Consider the following 23,524-nt stretch of genomic DNA (forward strand, 5'->3'; position numbering starts at 1 on the left):
TTTGATGTACTGTTGGATTTTGTTTGCTGGTATTTTATTGAGGATTTTCACATGTACATTCACCAGGGATATCGCCCTATAGTTTTCTATGTCTTTATCTGTTTTTGGTGTCAGAATGATGATGGCCACGTAAAATGAGTTTGGAGGAGTTCCTGTGTCTTCAACTTTTCGTAAAAGTCTGAGCAGACTTGCTATTAGTTCTTCAAATGTTTGCTAGGAGTTATCAGTGAAGATATTGGGTTCTGAGCTTTTCTTCTTTAGGAGACTTCTATTCTCAGTCATTATCAGGCATATTTGTTTTCTATTTCTTTCTGATTCAGCAATGGGAAATTCTATGCATCTAGGGATTTATTAATTTTTTTAAAAATTTTCCAGTTTGTGGGCAAATATTTATTGATCATAGTTTTCTTATGATTCATTGTATGTGGTGCCATTAGTAATTTCTCCACATTAATTTCTTTTTAATATCTTTTTTAGTACATGTTATACATGATATTTGGATTCATTTTGTCATAATTATACATACATGGAAGTTTATTTGCTGTACTTCAGTCTCCACTATTTTCCTTTCCCTCCCCTCCTTCTCCTTACCATACTCTACTGGTCTACTTTCTATTTATTTATTGTTTTAAAAATTGATGCTTTGTTGGTACACATAAAGGTGAGATTCACTGTGACATGTTCATAAACATTCATAGTGTCACTTGGTCAATTCCATTCCACCCTTCCTCTCCTTTCCCATTGCACCTTCCTCCTCCACCCACAGTCCACAGATCTTCTTTCTATTATAATGAAGTCACCTGTTTCAATTAGTCATTTTGCAGCTATAACCAAAAGACCTGACAAGAACAATTTTAGAGGAGGAAAAGTTCACTTGGAGCTCATGATTTCATTTGTCTCAGTCCATGGATGGTTGACTCCATTAACTCTTGGGCCTGAGGAGAGGCAGAACATCATGGTGGAAGAGTGGGATGGAAGAAAGCAACTCAGGACATGACAATCAGGAAGCAGAGAGTGTCTTCCTCACCAGGGACAAAATATACACCCTGAAGGAGGGTGGTGACTCACCCTCCACTCACATCCTACCTGCCTACAGTTACTGCCCGTTAATCCCTAATTAGGCATTAGGCTAAGGATCTCACAACCTAAACATTTCTCCTCTAATTTTTTTTGCTTTGTTTAGTATGTGAGCTTTCAAAGGACACTTAAAATATAAACTATAGTATCACCCCTCCTTTTCTCTTCTCCGTTTGCTCTAAATTCTGCATAAGAGAGAGAACAATTGACCCTTGACTGTCTGTCTGTCTGCATCTGGCTTATTTCCCTCAGCATGATGTTCTCCAGTTCCATCCATTTGCCAAAAAGTGTCATAATTTCATTCCTCTTCATTGCAGACTAAAACCCCATCATGTTTTATTTATCCATTAGTCTGTTGACAGGTTCCTGGTAACTAGGTTATTGTGAATTACATTGCTATGAACATTGATGTACTTATATCACTATAGTATGCTGATTTTAGTTCTTTTGGATAAATATCATGGAGAACTAAGTCATATAGTGTTTCCATTCCTAGTCTTGAGGAATTGCCATACTGATTTACAGAGTGATTGTACTAAGTTGCAATCTCACCAACACCATATGAGTGTACGTTTTCCCCACACCCTCACCAGCTTTTATTTTTTATTGATAATTGCCATTCTGACTGGAGATGAAACCTCAGTGTAGTTTTGGTGTGCATTTCCCTAATTGCTAGGGAAGTTGAACTGTTTTTCACATATTTCTTGGCCCTTTGTATTTCTTATTTTGAGAAGATATCACATTATCTTTATAATAATGTTCTACTATGCAATAGAACATGAGAACTCCTTTCTCCTATCCAACTATAACTTAGTACTCATTGGCCAACCTTCCCCCATGCCTGAAACCCATTTACTCTTCTCAGTCTCTGGGAACCATCATTTTCTCTGTGCTTCTGAGATCAACTTTTGTAGATTCTATTCATTTGCTTGAGATCCTATAGTACTTGTCTTTCTGTGCCTGGCTTATTTCACTTAACACAATGACCTCCAGTTCTAGCCACAGGATGGATCAAGGACATCAGATTTTAAAAATTATATAGCAAGACATTTAAACCTTATTGAGCACTTTATTGAATTGCACACAAATGCAATCATGCTGTGCATAATCTTCATTGTTGTGGAGCTCTTGTATCTCAGAAAATTTAACACTGTATAGGTTATTATATGTCATTTATTCTCTAATAAATTAGCTAAAAAAATCAAGCAGTGTATATATCTCAGGTTACAATGTAGGGCACATAAGGCTAGTCACACTTAATGATAAGGGTGGGACTGTCTTTTTTAACTGGGATGAAAGGAAAGGGTCACATAAAGCTACAGGAACAGTAGAATTACATTTAATTAGTTTACATTAATAAATTAAGTTTTTTCCTTGTAAACTAGGAGATTAACCCTACATGTACAAATGGAGTACACTGACTCTCAATTATTTCTACACAGAGCTGCACTGTACTTGACCACCACATCACAAGTGAGCTTTGGAAATACAATGCAGACTTCATAGCGGAGTACAGACTCAGAGGACGAGCCAAGCTCAGGGCGGCCTTCCATCCTCCACCCTCCATCCTCCACCCTCCACCCGCCACCCTCCATCCTCTATCCTGTGCTTCCACTTGATGAGCATGGTGTTATTTAAAAAAATTATATATATATATATATATATATATATATATATATATATGTGTGTGTGTGTGTGTGTGTGTGTGTGTGTGTGTGTGTGTAGTTGGACACAATGCCGATATTCTATTTATTTATTTTTATGTGGTGCTGAGGATCGAACTCAGGGCCTCACACATGCCAGATGAGCTGTCTATCACTGAGCCACAACCCCATCCCGAGCATGGTGTTATTTTAAACCATTTGGCTTTAGGATGACTTTAACATAGAAATAGATACCTAATGCAATGATCCAAGGGGCAAAGGACTTGCTATTTTCAATTTTAACTTGTGCTCTGACACTTGATGACATCATTCATAATTAATGTGTTATGCAAGTTGGTTTCACACACTGTATTAAAAAGTGCCTCCAATGAGGTTCCAGCTGATTAAGAGATGTGGAGGACATGTGCCTTTGAATGGGAATATGGTTGATTCTGTATCACATAATTGGACTGGAGATCAGGCTCTCCTGTGCAAAAGATCATCAAGGTCAAATTGATGCCTGAGGGTAAAGGGGATGATATGGGATGATATCATTCATTCATGGTTATGGTAAAACTTAGAAAATGGGAAGCCCCTTGGAGCCACAGGAAGAGTGGTATAGGTAGACAGTGTTAGAGGATTCTAAGTAGCAACAGGAAGATAATTCAATGAAACAGAGTAAAGTCCATCAACCCCTCCAGAAACCCAGTGCATAAACCCTCCCACACATGGAAGAAAACCTCCCACACATAAATGAGTGGAGCCAGAACATGCCAAGAAATATTTTCCATGGCAATAAAATTTACCTCATTTAAGATTATGCTTTAACATATTTAAGGTATTCCCTGACACTCAGGCCATACTGAATCAATCTGTTTGTCCAGTTTGTCCTCCACATAGACTACTTTGAAACACATTGAATAATTTTTTTCCAGATGGTAGACAGTGTGTGGAGCTGAATAGAGAACAGGATCCTAATGAGGGAATACCACCCAGTGACCAGTTAGAGAGCAGCCTGCTGTGTTGACGTCCCAGGAAGAACAGTGAAGGTCGTGATGTGGGAAACAGGGATGGGAGCCAGGCCGCAGCTCCCAGTGGAGCGGATGTTTACCCTGCACAAGGCCATGGGCTGCAGGGGAAAAGGAAGAGAGGAAGGAAGAAAAAGGAAAAGAAGGAAGAAAGAAGGAACAGAAAAGAATGACTTGAGCACAGTGAGAAGCCGAGGTCTCAGAGTTCATATTTTATACAATGGAGGGTGCGAACGGCTCTCGTTTCTAAGTGGAGTGTTTCACTGATGTCATAAGACTCACAGGCATTTCTTTAGAAAAAGACAAGAAAAACTATGTGTTGTGCTGTTATTTGAAAATAATTTATTCTTAAGGGCTGGGAAACTCTCTCAGTGATGGTGAGTGCTTGCCTGGTGTGCACGAGTCCCTGGGTTCCATTCCCAGCACTAGGAGAAAAAGAGAAAAGAAAGAAAAAGAAAAAAAAAATAATCCCACTAACATCCATCCCCAAGAATGGGATCCTAACTAGATTAAGATGTATTCCATGTTGGTGTATTTATATCAAAACGGATTCTGCTGACATGTATAATTAAAAAAAGAGAGAGAGAAAATTATTCCTCAAGGTCATGTTGTCCCATGATATGATATGAGTCAGAATTTCCAAATGCTTTCAACTGAAGGGTGGGAATAGGTTTGGGAAAGGAGGAAGTGACCAATGAAAACCAATTTGAGAGACCACAAAGTACAAAAAGCCTAGTAAAACAGTTAATTTAATTGTACAGGGCAATTGATGCCAAAGCAATGGAGATTACACTAAAAGGATCAACATTTTATTATATCTTCTGGTTAAAGAATAATGGTTTTTGGCTCCAAAACTTGGAGCCTTGAACTCACCGGTGACTCTACTGGGGTGGACCAACTGGTCCCTTTCCAGGTGTCCTCGAAAGGAGTCTTCTCAGAGCGCTCTTGATGTCCTTGTTCCTCAGACTGTAGATGAAGGGGTTCAGCATGGGGGTGACCACAGTGTACATCACTGAGGCTGTTGCAATTGAGCGTGAGTTTTGGGTCACAGCAGAACTGAGGTACACTCCCAGGCTTGTGCCATAAAATAAGGAGACCACAGAGAGGTGAGATGCACAGGTGGAGAAGGCTTTGTACTTGCCCTGAGCTGATGAGATTGCACGGATGGAGGACACTATCTTGCAGTAAGAGTAAAGGATGCCAGTGAGAGGGCCACCTCCTAGGAAGAAAGCAGAAAAATATATCACCACCTCATTGAGAAAGGTGTCAGAGCAGGCACAGTGAACCACCTGGTTAAGTTCACAGAAAAAGTGTGGGATTTCCAAGTTTGAACAAAAGGTCAACCGCAACACCATCAAGCTTTGTAATAAGGAATTCAGGGCACTTGTGATCCAGGATGCCAGTGCCAGCAAGCCACAGAGATATGGGTTCATGATAAAAATGTAGTGCAGGAGGTGACAGATGGCCACATACCTGTCATAGGCCATAACGTCCAGGAGGAAGTTGTCCAACACTATAAATAATGTAAAAAAATAAATCTGTACAATGCAGCCTTCATATCTTATGGCCTTGCTCTGTGTCTGGATATTCACCAGCATCTTTGGGACAGTGTTGGAGGTGAAGCAGATGTCCACAAAGGACAGGTTGGAGAGGAAGAAGTACATGGGTGTGTGCAGGTGGGAGTCTGAAATGGTGGCCAGGATGATGAGCAGGTTCCCCAGCACAGTGAGTAGGTACATGGACAGGAAAAGCCCAAAGAGGAGGGGCTGCATTTCTGGGTCATCTGAAATTCCCTGGAGAAGAAATTCTGAAATTTTTGTGTTATTTTTTGATTCCATGTGCTGTATGTAAATACTAAAAAAGAGAAAAATGTCATGACTAATTTTTGTACCTGTTCCTCCACAGGATTCCATGAGCCATCTCTGACTCAGAATTCAAGTCTCTCTCTTGAAGGACTTATGAATAGTACATATTCAATAATTTTAATAAGCACTTTTTCATGCCCTGCAGGAATGCACACAGAGATCCCCCATATTCCTGGCACTGTCTAGCCAATGTGGATGGTTGCTGAAATATGAATATCCCTATGATTCAGTAATGCCGAATGAAGTAGATAAATTATTTTTGACATTGAAGCTAGATTATTTTAAGTATTTCACTATAAAGGAATGCTACATATTTTGGAGAATTATTTGAACATTATAAAACACCTACATATATTAAGCCTCACAAGGCACACCACAAATGTGTCACTCTATTGTTACGTGTGCCACATTTCCTTTATTCATTCATCTGTTGAAAGACACTTAAGTAGAATCCAGATTTTGATTTTTTTAAATAATGCTACAAAGAATATGGAAGTACAAATATCTCTTTGAAATACTGATTTCATTTGCTTTGGATGACTACCCGGTGGTGGGTTTGTCAGATCACATGGTGGTTTCATTATTGACCACTGAGGATGTTGTCCTGCATCAGAGTTAAGACCAGGCATTTCGAGGCCTTCTCCACCATGAAGGCCTCCATCAGCCCTGTTCTGATCTTAGGTGGTCAGATGTGGACTCAGCTCAGCTTCTGCCTAGACAAGTTGACACTGGCCTCTTCTATATGTCCTCCATAACAGGAAATCAAATGTACAGACCTTGGCTCCTTATATACAAACTGGGTAGATTCCCCTTCTTCATGGAGTTTCTATGTGAACTAAGCCGTAGGTTGAATCTCACAGGAAATGACCTGCCCAGAGCAGATGCTCCACAGATAGCAGACATTGTGACCATCACCTTGTTTCTCATTGGCTCAGGTCACTGTGACATCACAAGGGTTTCCTGGCATAGGAAGTGAGTCTAGCACTGAGCTACTCCTAGGAGACAGGGAGGTGGTGGAGCGGACCCAGGCAGGCAGCTCAGAGCCTGAGTCCACCACCCTGTGCTGTGTTGGACTCATGGGAACTGTCTCTGACCCACACAAAATGGCACCAAATAGGCCCAGTAAGGGTTTTCAGTCTCTTCTAAGCCGCTTCACTATGTTTCACTCTCGGGAAGATCTGCAAAGCTGATGTCTCTGGTTGTGCCAAATTATTTCTCCCCCCCCCAACTCCTTCTTGCAAATCCAGAGAACATGACTCACAAATTTTGATGTCATCAGAAAGGTCTTATCTTTTCTCTTTCTTCCCTGAGAGCATTTGTTTTATGCCTCACAAATTCTTATTGCTCCTGCTTTCTCTAGGAAGAGTGCGTCATTCCACCCAACTACTTGGGGCCTGGACAGAGTCTCATCTGATCCACATGAATGTCCTTAGATGGCCTCTAAACTCTGGTGAGTGGATGATTAAATTTGGGTGCCACCTTGACTGGTTTGAGGGATTTTGAGGGTTGGTAAATTCCTTCCAATTGTGTCTGGAAGGCTCTTTCCAGAGAGGAGTGTTGAGGGGTCTGCAAACTGAGTGGGAAAGATCTTCCCTGAATGTGAGCCACGCTATGTAAACATCTGAGGCCAGGATGGGACAGGAAAGTGGAAGAAGGGGGGAGACTCTCTCTGTTCTTCCTCTGGAAACAGGGCTGGTTCTCTCCTGCTGCTTATTTCAAACATCAGACTTTCATTTCTTTTTTGGCATGTGGGACTCACACCAAGAAGCGTCTGGAGCTCTTGGGCTTTGAGCCTTATGGCTGGGGGTTGAACTATTGTTCTGTTTGGTTCTGAGAGTTCCATCCTTTTGTACTGAGTAACCTGATTTGCTTCTCTGGTATGCAGCTTGCAGAGGACATTATAGAAATACTCATCCTCTGGAACTTTGTGAGTCAATCCTGTCTCTATAGTCATATCTCTGTCTTGGCCATCTGTCCATCCATCTACCTTCTGTCAGTGTGCTGGTTTGGTTTCTCTGGAGAACCCTGACTGATACACGTGACATACATTAATTTACAGAATCTGGGTAGACACGCCTTGTAGAGGTATCCTGAGAGTCTGAAACTTTCACCCTCCACCCTCCCTCTACCCTCCCTCCACCCTTTACCCTCCACCCTCCACCCTCCACCCTTCACTCTCCACCCCTACCCTATTCTTCCACTTGATGAGCATGGTGCTATTTTTTTAAAAAAATTATTTTTTAGGTGTAGTTGGACACAATGCCTTTTTTTATTTACTAATTTTTATGTGATGATGGGAATCGAACCCAGGGCTTCACACATGCCAGACGAGCAGTCTACCACTGAGCCACAACTATGGAGGTCACATAGAAACTCCATGAAGAAGGGGGTATCTACCCAGTTTGTATATAAGGAGCCAAGGTCTGTACATTTGATTTCCTGTTATGGAGGACGTATAGAAGAGGCCAGTGTCAACTTGTCTTCAAGGTGGAGAAAGCCTCAAAATGCCTGGTCTTAACTCTGATGCGGGACAACATCCTCAGCCCAAGCATGGTGTTATTTTAAGCCATTTGGCTTTAGGATGACTTTAACGTTGCAATAGCTACCTAATGCAATGATTCAAGGGGCAAAGGACTTGCTACTTTCAATTGTAAATTTTGTTCTGACACTTGATGACATCATTCATAATTAATCATTTATGTAAGTTGGTTTCACACAACTGTATTAAAAAGTGCCTCCAATGAGGTTCCAGCTAATTAAGAGATGTGGAGGACATGTGCCTTTGAATGGGAATATGGTTGACTCTGAATCACATGACTGGGCTGGAGTTCAGGCTCTCCTGTGCAAAAGATCATCAAGGTCAAATTGATTCCTGTGGGTAAAGGGGATGATATGGGATGATATCATTCATTCATGGTTATGATAAAACTTAGAAAATGGGAAGCCCCTTGGTGCAACAGGAGGAGTGGTATTGGTAGACAGTGTTAGAGGATTCTAAGTACCAACAGGAAGATAATTCAATGAAACAGAGTAAAGTCCATCAACCCCTCCAGAAACCCAATGGTTAAACCCTCCCACACATGGAAGAAAACCTCCCACACATAAATGAGTGGAGCCAGAACATGCCAAGAAATATTTTCCATGGCAATAAAATTTACCTCATTTAAGATTATGCTTTAACATATTTAAGGTATTCCCTGACACTCAGGCCATACTGAATCAATCTGTTTGTCCAGTGTGTCTCTCCACATAGACTACTTTGAAACACATTGAATAATTTTTTTTCCAGACGGTAGACAGTGTGTGGAGCTGAATAGAGAACAGGATCCTGAAGAGGGAACACCATCCAGTGACCAGTTAGAGAGCAGCCTGCTGTGTTGACGTCCCAGGAAGAACAGTGAAGGTCGTGATGTGGGAAACAGGGATGGGAGCCAGGCCGCAGCTCCCAGTGGAGCGGATGTTTACCCTGCACAAGGCCATGGGCTGCAGGGGAAAAGGAAGAGAGGAAGGAAGAAAAAGGAAAAGAAGGAAGAAAGAAGGAACAGAAAAGAATGACATGAGCACAGTGAGAAGCCGAGGTCTCAGAGTTCATATTTTATACAATGGAGGGTGCGAACGTCTCTCGTTTCTAAGTGGAGTGTTATAAGACTCACAGGCATTTTTTTTTTTAGAAAAAGAGAAGAAAAACTATGTGTTGCACGGTTATTTCAAAATAATTTATTCTTAAGGGCTGGGAACCTCTCTCAGTGATGGTGAGTGCTTGCCTGGTGTGCACGGGGCCTGGGTTCCATTCCCAGCACTAGGAGAAAAAGAGAAAAGAAAGAAAAAGAAAAAAAAAATAATCCCACTATCATCCATCCCCAAGAATGGGATCTTAACTAGATTAAGATGTATTCCATGTTGGTGTAATTATATCAAAATGGATTCTGCTGTCATGTGTAACCAAAAGAAAAAAAGAGAGAGAAAATTATTCCTCAAGTTCATGTTGTCCCATGATATGATATTAGTGGGAATTTCCAAATACTTTCAACTGAAGGGTGGGAATAGGTTTGGGAAAGGAGGAAGTGACCAATGAAAACCAATTTGAGAGACCACAAAGTACAAAAAGCCTAGTAAAACAGTTAATTTAATTGTATAGGGAAATTGATTCCAAAGCAATGGAGATTACACTAAAAGGATCAACATTTTATTATACCGTCTGGTTAAAGAATAATGGTTTTTGGCTCCAAAACTTGGAGCCCTGAACTCACAGGTGACTCTACTGGGGTGGACCAACTGGTCCCTTTCCAGGTGTCCTCCAAAGGAGTCTCCTCAGAGCGCTCTTGATGTCCTTGTTCCTCAGACTGTAGATGAAGGGGTTCAGCATGGGGGTGACCACAGTGTACATTACTGAAGCTGTTGCAATGGAGTGTGAGTTTTGGGCCACAGCAGAACTGAGGTACACTCCCAGGCTTGTGCCATAAAATAAGGAGACCACAGAGAGGTGAGATGCACAGGTGGAGAAGGCTTTGTACTTGCCCTGAGCTGATGAGATTGCACGGAGAGAGGACACGATCTTGCAGTAAGAGTAAAGGATGCCAGTGAGGGGGCTACCAGCCAGTATCACAGTTGCAAGACACATCACCAGATCATTAAGAAAGGTGTCTGAACAGGCATGGTGGACCACCTGATTTAGTTCACAGAAAAAGTGTGGGATTTCCAAGTTTGAACAAAAGGACAACCTCAGTACCATCAAGCTTTGTAATAAGGAATTCAGGGCACTTGTGATCCAGGAAGCCAGCGTCACCAAGCCACAGAGATATGGGTTCAGGATAACCATGTAATGCAGGGGGTGACAGATGGCCACATACCTGTCATAGGCCATCACGGCCAGGAGAAAGTTGTCCAACACTATAAATAATGTAAAAAAATAAATCTGTACGATGCAGCCCTCATATCTTATGGCCTTGCTCTGTGTCTGGATGTTCACCAGCATCTTAGGGATAATGGTGGAGGTGAAGCAGATGTCCACAAAGGACAGGTTGGAGAGGAAGAAGTACATGGGCGTGTGCAGGTGGGAGTCTGAGATGGTGGCCAGGATGATGAGCAGGTTCCCCAGCACAGTGACCAGGTACATGGAGAGAAATAGCCCAAAGATGAGGGGCTGCAGTTCTGGGTCCTCTGAAATTCCCTGGAGAAGAAATTCTGAAATTTTTGTGTCATTTTTTGATTCCATGTGTTGCATGTAATTACTAAAAAAGAGAAAAATATTATGACTAATTTTTGTACCTGGTCCTACACAGAACATTTTATGTGCCATCTCTGACTCAGAATTCAAGTCTCTCTCTTGAAGGACTTATGAATACTACATATACAATACTTTTAATAAGCATTTTTTCAAGCCCTGCAGGAATACACACAGCATTCTCCCATATTCCTGGCACTGTCTAGCCAAAGTGGATGATTGCTGAAATATGAATATACCTATGATTCAGTAATGCCAAAAGAAGTGGATAAATTATTTTTGACATTGGAGCTAGATTATTTTAAATGTTTCACCATAAAGGAATGCCACATGTTTTAAAGAATTATTTGAACATTATAAAACACCGACATATATTAAGAGCTCACACAGCACACCACAAATGTGCACAATTTTCATATATTATTTAAAAATGGAAAATAAATGACGCTATAACATATCTGATAGTTATAATTGCAATGAAGAAAACATGGGCAGTTAAAAGGAGAGTAGATGAGGTGCTGTTTTTATAAGGGTCCTGTCAAGACAAGATGGTATTTGAACATAGACCTCAAACAACAGCAGGGAAGCCACAAGGTTAACTGCAGAAGCGGGTGTCTGGCAGAAGAGGTGAGCAGCACAAAATTCCTGAGACTGGTGCTAGCTGCACAAGTCACTGTTCACAAGGGAGCCACTGGCAGCCAGAACGAGCAAGATGGAGATGGAGGAGAGGTTATGTCGAAGGATGGTGAGGAAGGTGGACTCCCTGAGATGGTTGAAATTTGAGGATTGTCAAAATGCAGAGGGTCACTTGCTACGTATTGTCCCTAGTACTTTTGTTTTAACCTGATTTATTGCAGTGTAGTTACATTGTATACCTATATGACATATACGATCTGATGAATGCAGACATATGTAAATCCAGGTGATCCCATCGCAACAAGGAAAGTCAGAGACACATCCATCTCCTCCCATGGCATGCCTTTGTTTTTTCTGTTTCTTCTGAGGTGAGAATACTGAAAATGAGATCTGTCCTCATAGCAAATTGTCAAATGCAGTATATCACTTGCTAGCACTAGGCACTAAGTTGCATAGCAGAGGTCTGGACATTAGACATCTTACATAACTGTCACTTGACATCTGTTAATCCCCTGCCCATGCTTTCCTCTTCTTTCCTGCGTGGACACTACTGTTCTGCTCTAAGCATCTGCGTTTGACATTATTAGATATCTCAGGTACATGTGAGGAAGCAGAATTTTGATTTCAGAGTCCTCCCAGGGATCCAGGTGGAGTTCTCATTGTTGATTAGCTTTTGGGCACAATTTGACTAGATGAGGATAGTATAAGAAAAATTACATACCATGACAGAGTATAATTAAAATTTATTTACCACCAACTTTATTATTTTAGGTAAATTCACAGATAATAGAATTTCTGGGTAAAGAGACACGTGAGTCTGCTAGTTTTTAATTTTATTGATTTACTTATTTGGAGGTGCTGGGGTCTAACCCTGGGACTCATGCACACTAGCCAAGTCCCTTGTCACTGAGCCACATCCCCAGGTGAATCTGCTAGTTTTCAATGCATATTTCAAGGTGGCTATTCAGAAATTTGGTGATGTGTAAAGCTGACAAATCTACACTAAGATTCCCCTTTCCTCAAACCCTTGCCAAAAATAAACACATATGTTTTAGTTTTGCCATAATTTTCCTATCATGACTCTGATGATGAATCATGATTAAATATTCTCAAAGCTCCCCTTATGAGTTCTTACCATGCACATGGACTAGATGCACCACGGGCATTGACTCACTGATTTCTGACAGGAACTCCATGATGCTTATTATTTATATAGAATTGCCTTGTACAAAAAGGGGATGTCCTTAAATATAATGAAGTTTCTAGGTGAAAAACATATTTATGAGAAAGAGAAAGGCAATCTTAGGATGACTGCAAAAGAATATGTGTTAGAAGATGATTGCTACTTGTAAAAATACAACTGATCCCCAAAAGCAAAAAGTTCTAATAAGAGAAAACAGATCTGCCATAGGCTGGCAAAAGGTACCCACAGGACACCAATTAAAAAAAATAAAAATAAAAAGGAAACTGTAAATGGATCCAAGAGGGATCAGTGGAGTGGGGGCAGGGTGGGGACAGCACTGGGAGCTGAATTGGGGTGGTGGTGTTCTAGGCTTTGTGATATTGTCAAGGTGTACCTTGGTGTTGTATATAACTGAAAAAATAAATTAAAGAACCTGCCAAAGAAAAAGTTATGAAAGGCAATTGACTCTACTAACCAAGCAGAGGAAATTAAAAAATTAAATTAAATTCAATCATTAAAAATTCTTAATGAAATTTAAAAAGCAATTGGACATTTGGATCTGCAATATGATTAAAACAAATTTGTCCTCAAAATTTCAACTTTGACTTATACTCTCCATCAAATACATCTATGAATTTATAGAAACACTAAATGGTAAGCAACAAACTTAGGAGGAAAAAGGAACCTCCAACTCATTTTATTTTGGAAAAAATGAAATCACAAAATAAAACACTAAGATCTGATAAAAAACAATAAACTTGAATAAGTAATTTGGAATTGCAAAGAGTAAGAAAATAAATTTTATTCAGCCTCAGCAATAATGAAAGCATTGCAGCAAAATGTAGTTTAGTTTTTCCTTTCACCTATCAAATAAAATTCATTTTGGTTATGTGTATACCCAGCCCAAGAGAAAAGACTGTGAGATGCCTGTCTCACAAGGTGTTGTTGCAAGGTTAATATTGTTAAGCAACCCATTAGTCCAATCCTGTAATGAATGAAGAAACAGGATCAAATACACTTCACAATAAAAAGACTTCCCTGCATGTCACTCTATACCTAATACTCAATTTTCTATTTGCCTACTTGTAAAACTCTTTGGATATGTTTGAATTTTATGTGAGATTGTTTATACCACTTTGTCATTCAGTCTCATCCAGTTAGCCTTCCATCATAGAATTTTCTAGTATGATCTATGTATGCATTGCAGAGCCTAAAAATTACCAATTAGGTAGGGAAACAAACACAGTAACTCTCTGTTGTGGGATGGGCTGGGTTGGTTCTCCGGTGACCTCCCATAAATTCCATTCTCAGTGAGTCTTGCCTACAGAACCTGCTGGGGTCTTAGACTTACCTGGATGGGGCCTCTGGGAAGAAAGTCTCCATGTGGAAGTCTGAATTCTGGTCTGGATGGCTAGTGATGGACAACAAAGCTCTGTCCCTAGACAAGACAGGAGGAAGGAGTAAAGCACTGGTTTACTCTCTGTGGGATATCACCCGAGCATCTATTTGTAGCTCCCTGTTCTGCTCATCAGGTACAATTCTTCTTGTTACTCCATTCCCTGATCTCCTGATTTCCCTGTGGACTTTTGTCTGCACAGAAGGGAAAATTTATCTGCTCATTCCATATTCCCAAGAGATCAGGTTAGAAACTATGGTGAATTTTGTCTTCTTAACTCTTTCTCTGGGAAGCCTCCTGCCCACTGAAAGTCTAACCTCCTTAGCATTTCTGCCATGTCCTAGTTACAAAATCCTCCACAGTCTGAGGTTCCCCATTCATTGGAACTCCAAAGCCCTGCCTTGTAGAGGGGCAATTACAGCTCCTGGTAACTTCAGAAATTTTCCATCCCCTCTTCAAGGGAGAGAACCATATTCATTTGGTATAAGACGATGAGAAATGGCTACAACTCTTGGCTTCATCATGCTTTTGGCAAAGCAGTTATGATATTCATGTTTGGAACACAAATTAAGCATTGTCATTAACTCATTTGTGAAACATTTAGAGATTGTAAGAGATAAACTTGTTATTTTTGTTTACTCTGTTCTAAAGTTAGAATCTTGCAATCCTTGCAAACAAATCCTTGCAATTTCATTTTTACACCTGTCCATTATATGAGGTCTATAGTATTAGGGACCTATTTTACATTTGCACAAATAGGACAGAGATGAATTAAGTGATCTTCCCAAATGTTGTGAACTGAGTAAGGATGAATATTACCCAAGGTGTTCCCAGTTCTCCTGTTTCAGGGCAGTGGCTCTCCACCAGGGGTGATCGTGTACCCAGGAGACATTGGTGATGTCTGGAGAAATTGTGGGTTGTTAAACTGGGGAGTTGGTGCTGCACCTGGTAGGCTGAAGTCAGGGTTGGCACTCAGCTTTGTGCAAAGTAGTAACACATAGTAGTATCTAGGTCCAAGGTCAACAGTGGGGCATTTGAAAAATACTTTTCCAGACCAGAACTTCTCCAATATCAGTCAGGGATCTGGTTTGAATGTAGATTATGGTTTAGGTAGTCAGGGTGTCAGAAATTGAACATTTGTAACCAATGGCCAGTTAATATTGATCACCTTTTTAAAAGTAGATAAAATTGTATTCATTATGACATAAATCATAATCTTTTGATGTGGTTATGTATATTGGAATGAATAAATATAGCTCATTAACATACACATTACTTCACAAAGTTTCCATTTTTGTCGTAAGGACACTCAATATTCACTCTTGGTACTTTTCAAGATTCAACATATTGTTACCTGTGCTTACCATGGTGTGCAGTAGTAGATCTCTCCTCATTTATCCCTCCTAACTAAATACTGTATCCTTCAACCAACATCTTCACAAACTTCCCTTCCCCAATCCACCCAACCCTCCTCACTACTATTCTAACCTTCAGTTATATAGAATCAAATATTTTAGTTTCTGACAGATCCAATGGCATGCAGCTGTAATCTTAGTGACTTCAGAGGTTGAAAAGGAGGATTATAAGTTTGACCCCAGCCTAGGCAATTTAGTGAGGCCCTAAGCAACTTAGTGAAATCATGTCTAAAAAGAAAAAACAAAAAGGCTGGGGATGTGGGTCAGTTGTAAAACACCTCTGTGTTCAACCTAGTACCTCCCCTGCCAAAAAAAAAATTAGATTCTGCATAGTGAGTTCATATGGCAGTTGTCTTCCTATATCTGCCTAATTTCATGTAATAAAAAAGTTCCATGTATTTTGTTGAATGTGACAGGATTTTATCCATTTTTATGCCTGGATCATATTTCATTGTTACGTGTGCCAAATTTCCTTTATTCATTCATCTGTTGATCTACACTTAGGTAGAATCCAGATTTTGCTTTTAAAAATAATGCTTCAAAGAATATGGAAGTACAAATATCTCTTTGAAATACTGATTTCATTTGCTTTGGATGACTACCCGGTGGTGGGTTTGTCAGATCACATGGTGGTTCCATTATTGACCACTGAGGCTGTTGTCCAGCATCAGAGTTAAGACCAGGCATTTCGAGGCCTTCTCCACCATGAAGGCCTCCATCAGCTCTGTTCTGATCTTAGGTGGTCAGATGTGGACTCAGCTCAGCTTCTGCCTAGACAAGTTGACACTGGCCTCTTCTATATGTCCTCCATAACAGGAAATCAAATGTACAGACCTTGGCTCCTTATATACAAACTGGGTAGATTCCCCCGTCTTCATGGAGTTTCTATGTGAACTAAGCCGTAGGTTGAAGCCCACAGGAAATGACCTGCCCAGAGCAGATGCTCCACAGATAGCAGACATTGTGACCATCACCTTGTTTCTCATTGGCTCAGGTCACTGTGACATCACAAGGGTTTCCTGGCACAGGAAGTGAGTCTAGCACTGAGCTACTCCCAGGAGACAGGGAGGGTGGTGGAGCGGACCCAGGGAGGCAGCTCAGAGCCTGAGTCCACCACCCTGTGCTGTGTTGGACTCATGGAAACTGTCTCTGACCCACACAAAATGGCACCAAATAGGCACAGTAAAGGTTTTCAGTCTCTTCTAAGCTGCTTCACTGTGTTTCACTCTTGGGAAGATCTGCAAAGCCGATGTCTCTGGTTGTGCCAAATTATTTCCCCCCTCCCAACTCCTTCTTGCAAATCCAGAGAACATGACTCACAAATTTTGAGGTCATCAGAAAGGTCTTATCTTTTCTCTTTCTGCCCTGAGAACATTTGTTTTATGCCTCACAATTGCTTATTGCTCCTGCTTTCTCTAGGAAGAGTGCGTCATTCCACCCAACTACTTGGGGCCTGGACAGAGTCTCATCTGATCCACATGAATGTTCCCAGAGGGCCTCTAAACTCTGGTGAGTGGATGATTAAATTTGGGTGCCACCTTGACTGGCTTGAGGGATGTTGAGGATTGGTAATTTCCTTTCAAGTGTGTCTGGAAGGCTATTTTCAGAGAGGAGTGTTGTGGGGTCTGCAAACTGAGTGGGAAAGATCTTCCCTGAATGTGAGCCACAGTATGTACATGTTTGAGGCCAGGATGGGACAGGAAAATGGAAGAAGGGGGAGACTCTCTCTGTTCTTCCTCTGGAAACAGGGCTCGTTTTCTCCTGCTGCTTCTGTTAAACATCAGACTTTCATTTCTACAGTATTTGGCATGTGGGACTTGCACCAAGTGGCGTCTGGAGCTCTTGGGCTTTTAGCCTTATGGCTGGGGGCTGAACTATTGTTCTGTGTGGTTCTGAGAGTTCCAGATTTTTGGAATGAGTAACCTGGTTTGCTTCTCTGCTCTCCAGCTTGCAGAAGCCATTGTAGAAATACTCATCCTCTGGAATTGTTCAGTCAATCCTGTCTCTATAACCATATCTCTATCCATCAGTCATCTGTCCATCCAACTACCCTTTGTCAGTGTGCTGGTTTGGTTTCTCTGGAGAACCTTGACTGATACATGTGACATACATTAATTTACAGAATGTGGGGAGACACACCTTACAGAGGTATCATGAGAGTCTCCACCCTTCACACTCCACCCTCCCTCTACCCTCCCTCCACCCTTTACCCTCCACCCTCCACCCTCCCTCCACCCTCCACCGTCCCTCCACCCTCCACTCTCCACCCTCTACCCTTTGCTTCCAATTGATGAGCATAGTGTTATTTTTTAAAAAAATATTTAATTTTTAGGTGTACATGGACTTATTTATTTTTTATTTTTTTGGTGTTGATGATCGAACCAGGGCCTCACACATGCCAGATGAGCAGTCTACCGCTGAGCCACAACCCCAGCCCAAACATGCTGTTATTTAAACCATTCAGCTTTAGGATGACTTTAACATAGAAATAGCTACCTAATGCAATGATCCAAGGGAAAAAGGACTTGCTACTTTTAATTTTCACTTGTGTTATGACACTTAATGACAACATTCATAATTAATCTGTTGTGCAAGTTGGTTTCACACAACTATATTTAAAAGTGACTCAAATGAGGTTCTAGCTGATTAAGAGATGTGGAGGACATGTGCCTTTGAATGGGAATATGGTTGACTCTGAATCACATGACTGGGCTGGAGTTGAGTCTCTCCTGTGCAAAAGATCATAAAGGTCAAATTGATGCCTGAGGGTAAAGGAGATGATATGGGATGATATTATTCATTAAAGGGCCCCAGAATGGTTATGGTAAAACTTAGAAAATGGGAAGCCCCTTGGAGCCACAGGAAGAGTCATTTTGTAGACAGTGTTAGAGGATTCTAAGTAGCAACAGGAAGATAATTCAATGAAAAAACATAAAGTCTATCAACCCCTCCAGAAATCCAGTGCATAAACCCTCTCACACATGGAAGAAAACCTCCCACTCTTCAATGAGTGGAGCCAGAACATGCCAAGTAATATTTTCCATGGCAATAAAATTTACCTCATTTAAGATTATGCTTTAACATATTTAAGGTATTCCCTGACACTCAGGCCATACTGAATAAATTTGTTTGTCCAATTTGTCCTCCACATAGACTACTTTGAAACACATTGAATAATTTTTTTCCAGATAGTAGACAGTATGTGGAGCTGAATAGAGAACAGGATCCTAAAGAGGGAACACCACCCAGTGACCAGTTAGAGAGCAGCCTGCTGTGTTGACGTCCCAGGAAGAACAGTGAAGGTCGTGATGTGGGAAACAGGGATGGGAGCCAGGACGCAGCTCCCAGTGGAGCGGATGTTTAGCCTGCACAAGGCCTTGGGCTGCAGGGGGAAAGCAAGAGAGGAAGGAAGAAAAAGGAAAATAAGGAAGAAAGAAGGAACACTAAAGAATGACTTGAGCACAGTGAGAAGACAAGGTGTCAGAGTTCATATGCTATACAATGGAGGGTGCAAAAGGCTCCAGTATCTAAGTGGAGTGTTTCACTGATGTTATAAGACTCACGGGCATTTCTTTAGAAAAAGACAAGAAAAACTATGTGTTGTGCTGTTATTTGAAAATAATTTATTCTTAAGGGCTGGGAACCTCGCTCAGTGATGGTGAGTGCTTGCCTGGTGTGCACGAGTCCCTGGGTTCCATTCCCAGCACTAGGAGAAAAAGAGAAAAGAAAGAAAAAGAAAAAAAAAATAATCCCACTATCATCCATCCCCAAGAATGGGATCTTAACTAGATTAAGATGTATTCCATGTTGGTGTAATTATATCAAAATGGATTCTGCTGTCATGTGTAACCAAAAGAAAAAAAGAGAGAGAAACTTATTCCTCAAGGTCATGTTGTCCCATGATATGATATGAGTCGGAATTTCCAAATGCTTTCAACTGAAGGGTGGGAATAGGTTTGGGAAAGGAGGAAGTGACCAAGAAAAACCAAAAAGTAGGAAATTAGGAAGTGACCAAGAGACCACAAAGTACAAAAAGCCTAGTATAACAGTTACTTTAATTGTACAGGGAAATTGATGCCAAAGCAATGGAGATTACACTAAAAGGATCAACATTTTATTATACCGTCTGGTTAAAGAATAATGGTTTTTGGCTCCAAAACTTGGAGCCCTGAACTCACAGGTGACTCTACTGGGGTGGACCAACTGGTCCCTTTCCAGGTGTCCTCCAAAGGAGTCTCCTCAGAGCGCTCTTGATGTCCTTGTTCCTCAGACTGTAGATGAAGGGGTTCAGCATGGGGGTGACCACACTGTACATCACTGAGGCCGTTGTAGTAGAGTGTGAGTTTGGGGTCACAGCAGAACTGAGGTACACACCCAGGCTTGTGCCATAAAATAAGGAGACCACAGAGAGGTGAGATGCACAGGTAGAGAAGGCTTTGTACCTGCCCTGAGCTGATGAGATTGCACGGATGGAGGACACGATCTTGCTGTAAGAGTAAAGGATGCCTGTGAGGGGGCCACCTCCTAGGAAGACAACAGCAACATATAACACCACCTCATTGAGAAAGGTGTCAGAGCAGGCACGCTGAAACACCTGGTTAATTTCACAGAAAAAGTGTGGGATTTCCAAGTTTGAACAAACGGACAACCGCAACACCATCAAGCTTTGTAATAAGGAATTCAGGGCACTTGTGATCCAGGAAGCCAGCGTCAGCAAGCCACAGAGATATGGGTTCATGATAACCATGTAATGCAGGGGGTGACAGATGGCCACATACCTGTCATAGGCCATAACGTCCAGGAGGAAGTTGTCCAACACTATAAATAATGTAAAAAAATAAATCTGTACGATGCAGCCCTTATATCTTATGGCCTTGCTCTGTGTCTGGATGTTCACCAGCATCTTGGGGATGGTGGTGGAGATGAACCAGATGTCCACAAAGGACAGGTTGGAGAGGAAGAAGTACATGGGCGTGTGCAGGTGGGAGTCTGAGATGGTGGCCAGGATGATGAGCAGGTTCCCCAGCACAGTGACCAGGTACATGGACAGGAAAAGACCAAAGATGAGGGGCTTCAGTTCTAGGTCCTCTGAAATTCCCTGGAGAAGAAATTCTAAAATTTTTGTGTCATTTTTTGATTCCATGTGCTGTACGTAACTACTAAAAAAGAGAAAAATGTCATGACTAATTTTTGTACGTGGTCCTCCACAGGACATTCCATGTGCCATCTCTGACTCAGAATTCAAGTCTCTTTCTTGAAGGATTTATAAATACTATATATTCAATAATTTTAGTAAGTATTTTTCATGCCCTGCAGGAATGCGTACAGAGATCCCCCATATTCCTGGCACTGTCTAGCCAATGTGGACGGTTGCTGAAATATGAATATCCCTATGATTCAGTAATGCCCTAAGAAGTGGATAAATTATTTTTGACATTGGAGCTAGATTATTTTAAATGTTTTACCATAAAGGAATGCCACATGTTTTTGGAGAATTATTTGAACAGTATAAAACACCTACATATATTAAGACCTCACAAGGCACAGCACAAGTGTGCACAATTTTCATATATTATTTAAAAATGGAAAATAAATGATCCTATAATATATCAGATGGTTATAATTGCAATGAAGGAAACATGGGCACGTAAAAGGGAGAGTGATGGGGTGCTGTTTTTATAGGGGTCCTGGGAAGACAAGGTGGTATTTGAATACAGACCTCCAACAACAGCAGGGAAGCCACAAGGTTAACTGCAGAAGCAGGTGTCTGGCAGAAGAGGTGAGCAGCACAAAGGCCCTGAGACTGTTGATTGCTGCACATGTCAGTATTCACAAGGGAACCACTGGCAGCCAGAATGAGCAAGAGGGAGATGGAGGAGAGGTTGTGTCTAAGGATGGTGAGGAAGGTGGACTCCCTAAGATGGTTGAAATTTGGAGACTGTCCAAATGCACAGGGTCACTTTCCACGTATTGTCCATAGTACTTTTGTTTTAACCTGCTTTATTGTAGTGTAGTTACATTTTATACATATATGACATATGCAACCTGATGAGTGCAGACATATGTAAATCCTGGTGGTCCCATCACTACAATGAAAGTCAGAGACTTTCTCCTCCCATGGCATGCCTTTGTTTTTCTGTTTCTTCTGAGGTGAGAATACTGAAAATGAGATCTGTCCTCATAGCAAATTGTCAAGTGCATAATATCACCTGCTAGCCCTAGGCACTAAGTTGCATAGTAGAGGTCTGGACATTAGACATCTTACATAACTGTCACTTGACATCTGTAATCTCCTACCCATGCTTTCCTCTCCTTCCTTTCCTGGAAACCACTGTTCTGCTTCAAGCATCAGAGTTTGACATTATTTTAAATTTCAGGTACATGCGAGGATGCATAATTTTGATTTCAGAGTTATCCCAGGAGTCCAGGTGGATTTCTCTTTGTTTATTAGCTTTAGGGCACAATATGACTAGATGAGGATACTATAAGAAAAATTACATACCATGACAGAGTATAATTTAAATTTATTTACCACCCACTTTATTATTTTATAAAGCACTAGATAATTTATTTTGTAAAACTCTAGATAATAGAGATTCTGAGTAAAGGGATATGTGAATCTGCTAGTTTTTAATTTTATTGATTTATTTATTTGGAGGTGCTGGGGTCTAACCCTAGGCTCAAGTACACTAGCCAAGCCCCTTCTCACTGAGCCACATTGCCAGCTGAATCTGCTGGTTTTCAATGCATATTTCAGGGTGGCTATTCAGGAAGTTGGTGCTGTGTAAAGATGACACCTCTACAGGAAGGTGCCCCTTTCTTCAAACTCTTGCCCAAAATAAACACATATGTTTTGGTTTTGCCATAATTTTGTTATCATTACTGATGATGAATCGTGATTAAACTATTATCAAAACTCCATTTATGAGTTCTTACCATGCACATGGGTTAGAGGCACTATGGGCATTGACTCACTGATTTCTGACAGGAACCCCATGATGCTTATTATTTATACAGAATTCCTTTTTATAAAAGGGGATGTCCATAAATATAATGAAGCTTCTAGGTATAAAACATATTCATGAGAAAGACAAAGGCAATCTTTGGCTGAATGCAAAAGATATTGTTTCACAAGAGGGCAGAAGATGATGGCTATTTTAAAAATAGAACCAATCCCCAAAAGCAAAATAAGAGAAATTAGATCTGCCATAGGATGGCAAATGGTATCCACAGGACACCAATTAAAAAAAGGAAACCATAAATGGATCCAAGAGGAATCAGTGGAGTGGGGGCAGGGTGGGCACAGCACTGGGGACTGAATTGGAGCAGTAGTATTCCACACTTTGTGATATTGTCAAAGTGTATCCTGGTGTTGTATATAACTGAAAATAATAAGTTAAAAAAATCTGTGAAAGAAAAAGTTATAAATGGCAATTGACTACTACTAATAACCATTGTTATAAATGGCAATTGACTACTACTACTAACTATTTCTCATGGTTTTATACCAAATGAACATGGTTCTCTCCCTTGAAGAGGGGATAGAAAATTTCTGAAGTTACCAGGAGCTGTAAGTTATCCCTCTACAAGACAGGGCTTTGGAGTTCCAATGAATAGGGAACCTCAGACTGTGCTCTTTTACTTTGGGTAGTTCCTCTGGGAAGGAACTACCCAAATTTAAAAAAAGCAATTGGACATTTGGGTCTGCAATATGATTGAACAGATTTGTCCACAAAATTTCTAAACTTTGACTTATATGCTCTGTCAAATATATTTATGAATTTATAGAAACAGTAAACTTAGGAGGAAAAAGAAACCTCCAACTCATTTTATTTTGAAAACAAATGAAATCACAAAATAAACACTAAGATCTGATAAAAATAATAAACTTGCATAAGCAATTTGGAATTGCAAAGAGTAATAAAATAAACTTTATTCAGCCTCAGCAATAATGAAAACATTGTAGCAAAATGTAGTTTAGTTTTCCCTTTGACGTATCAAATAAAATTCATTTTGGTTATGTGAATACGGAGCCCAAGAGAAAAGACTGTGAAATG

The 23,524-nt window shown here is 40.7% G+C and overlaps 2 protein-coding genes across 2 annotated transcripts; both read right to left on the minus strand.

Annotated features, from left to right (window-relative positions):
• Positions 1 to 4,629: 4,629 nt before the first annotated feature.
• LOC308643240 (olfactory receptor 7A10-like) lies at positions 4,630 to 10,828 on the minus strand (the record flags this gene model as incomplete). The annotated part of the gene is made up of 2 exons (XM_081283150.1): positions 4,630 to 5,346; positions 10,589 to 10,828. The coding sequence occupies 2 exons, from the start codon at positions 10,826 to 10,828 to the stop codon at positions 4,630 to 4,632; spliced, it is 957 nt and encodes a 318-aa protein (XP_081139276.1).
• An 8,825-nt stretch (positions 10,829 to 19,653) lies between these two features.
• LOC308643241 (olfactory receptor 7A10-like) lies at positions 19,654 to 20,610 on the minus strand (the record flags this gene model as incomplete). Its single annotated transcript, XM_081283151.1, has 1 exon — positions 19,654 to 20,610. One exon carries the CDS (start codon positions 20,608 to 20,610, stop codon positions 19,654 to 19,656), a length of 957 nt encoding a protein of 318 aa, XP_081139277.1.
• Positions 20,611 to 23,524: the final 2,914 nt, after the last annotated feature.

Source organism: Spermophilus citellus (genome assembly GCF_964194105.1).
Source record: "Spermophilus citellus genome assembly, chromosome: 3".
NCBI classification, from domain to species: Eukaryota; Metazoa; Chordata; class Mammalia; order Rodentia; family Sciuridae; genus Spermophilus; species Spermophilus citellus.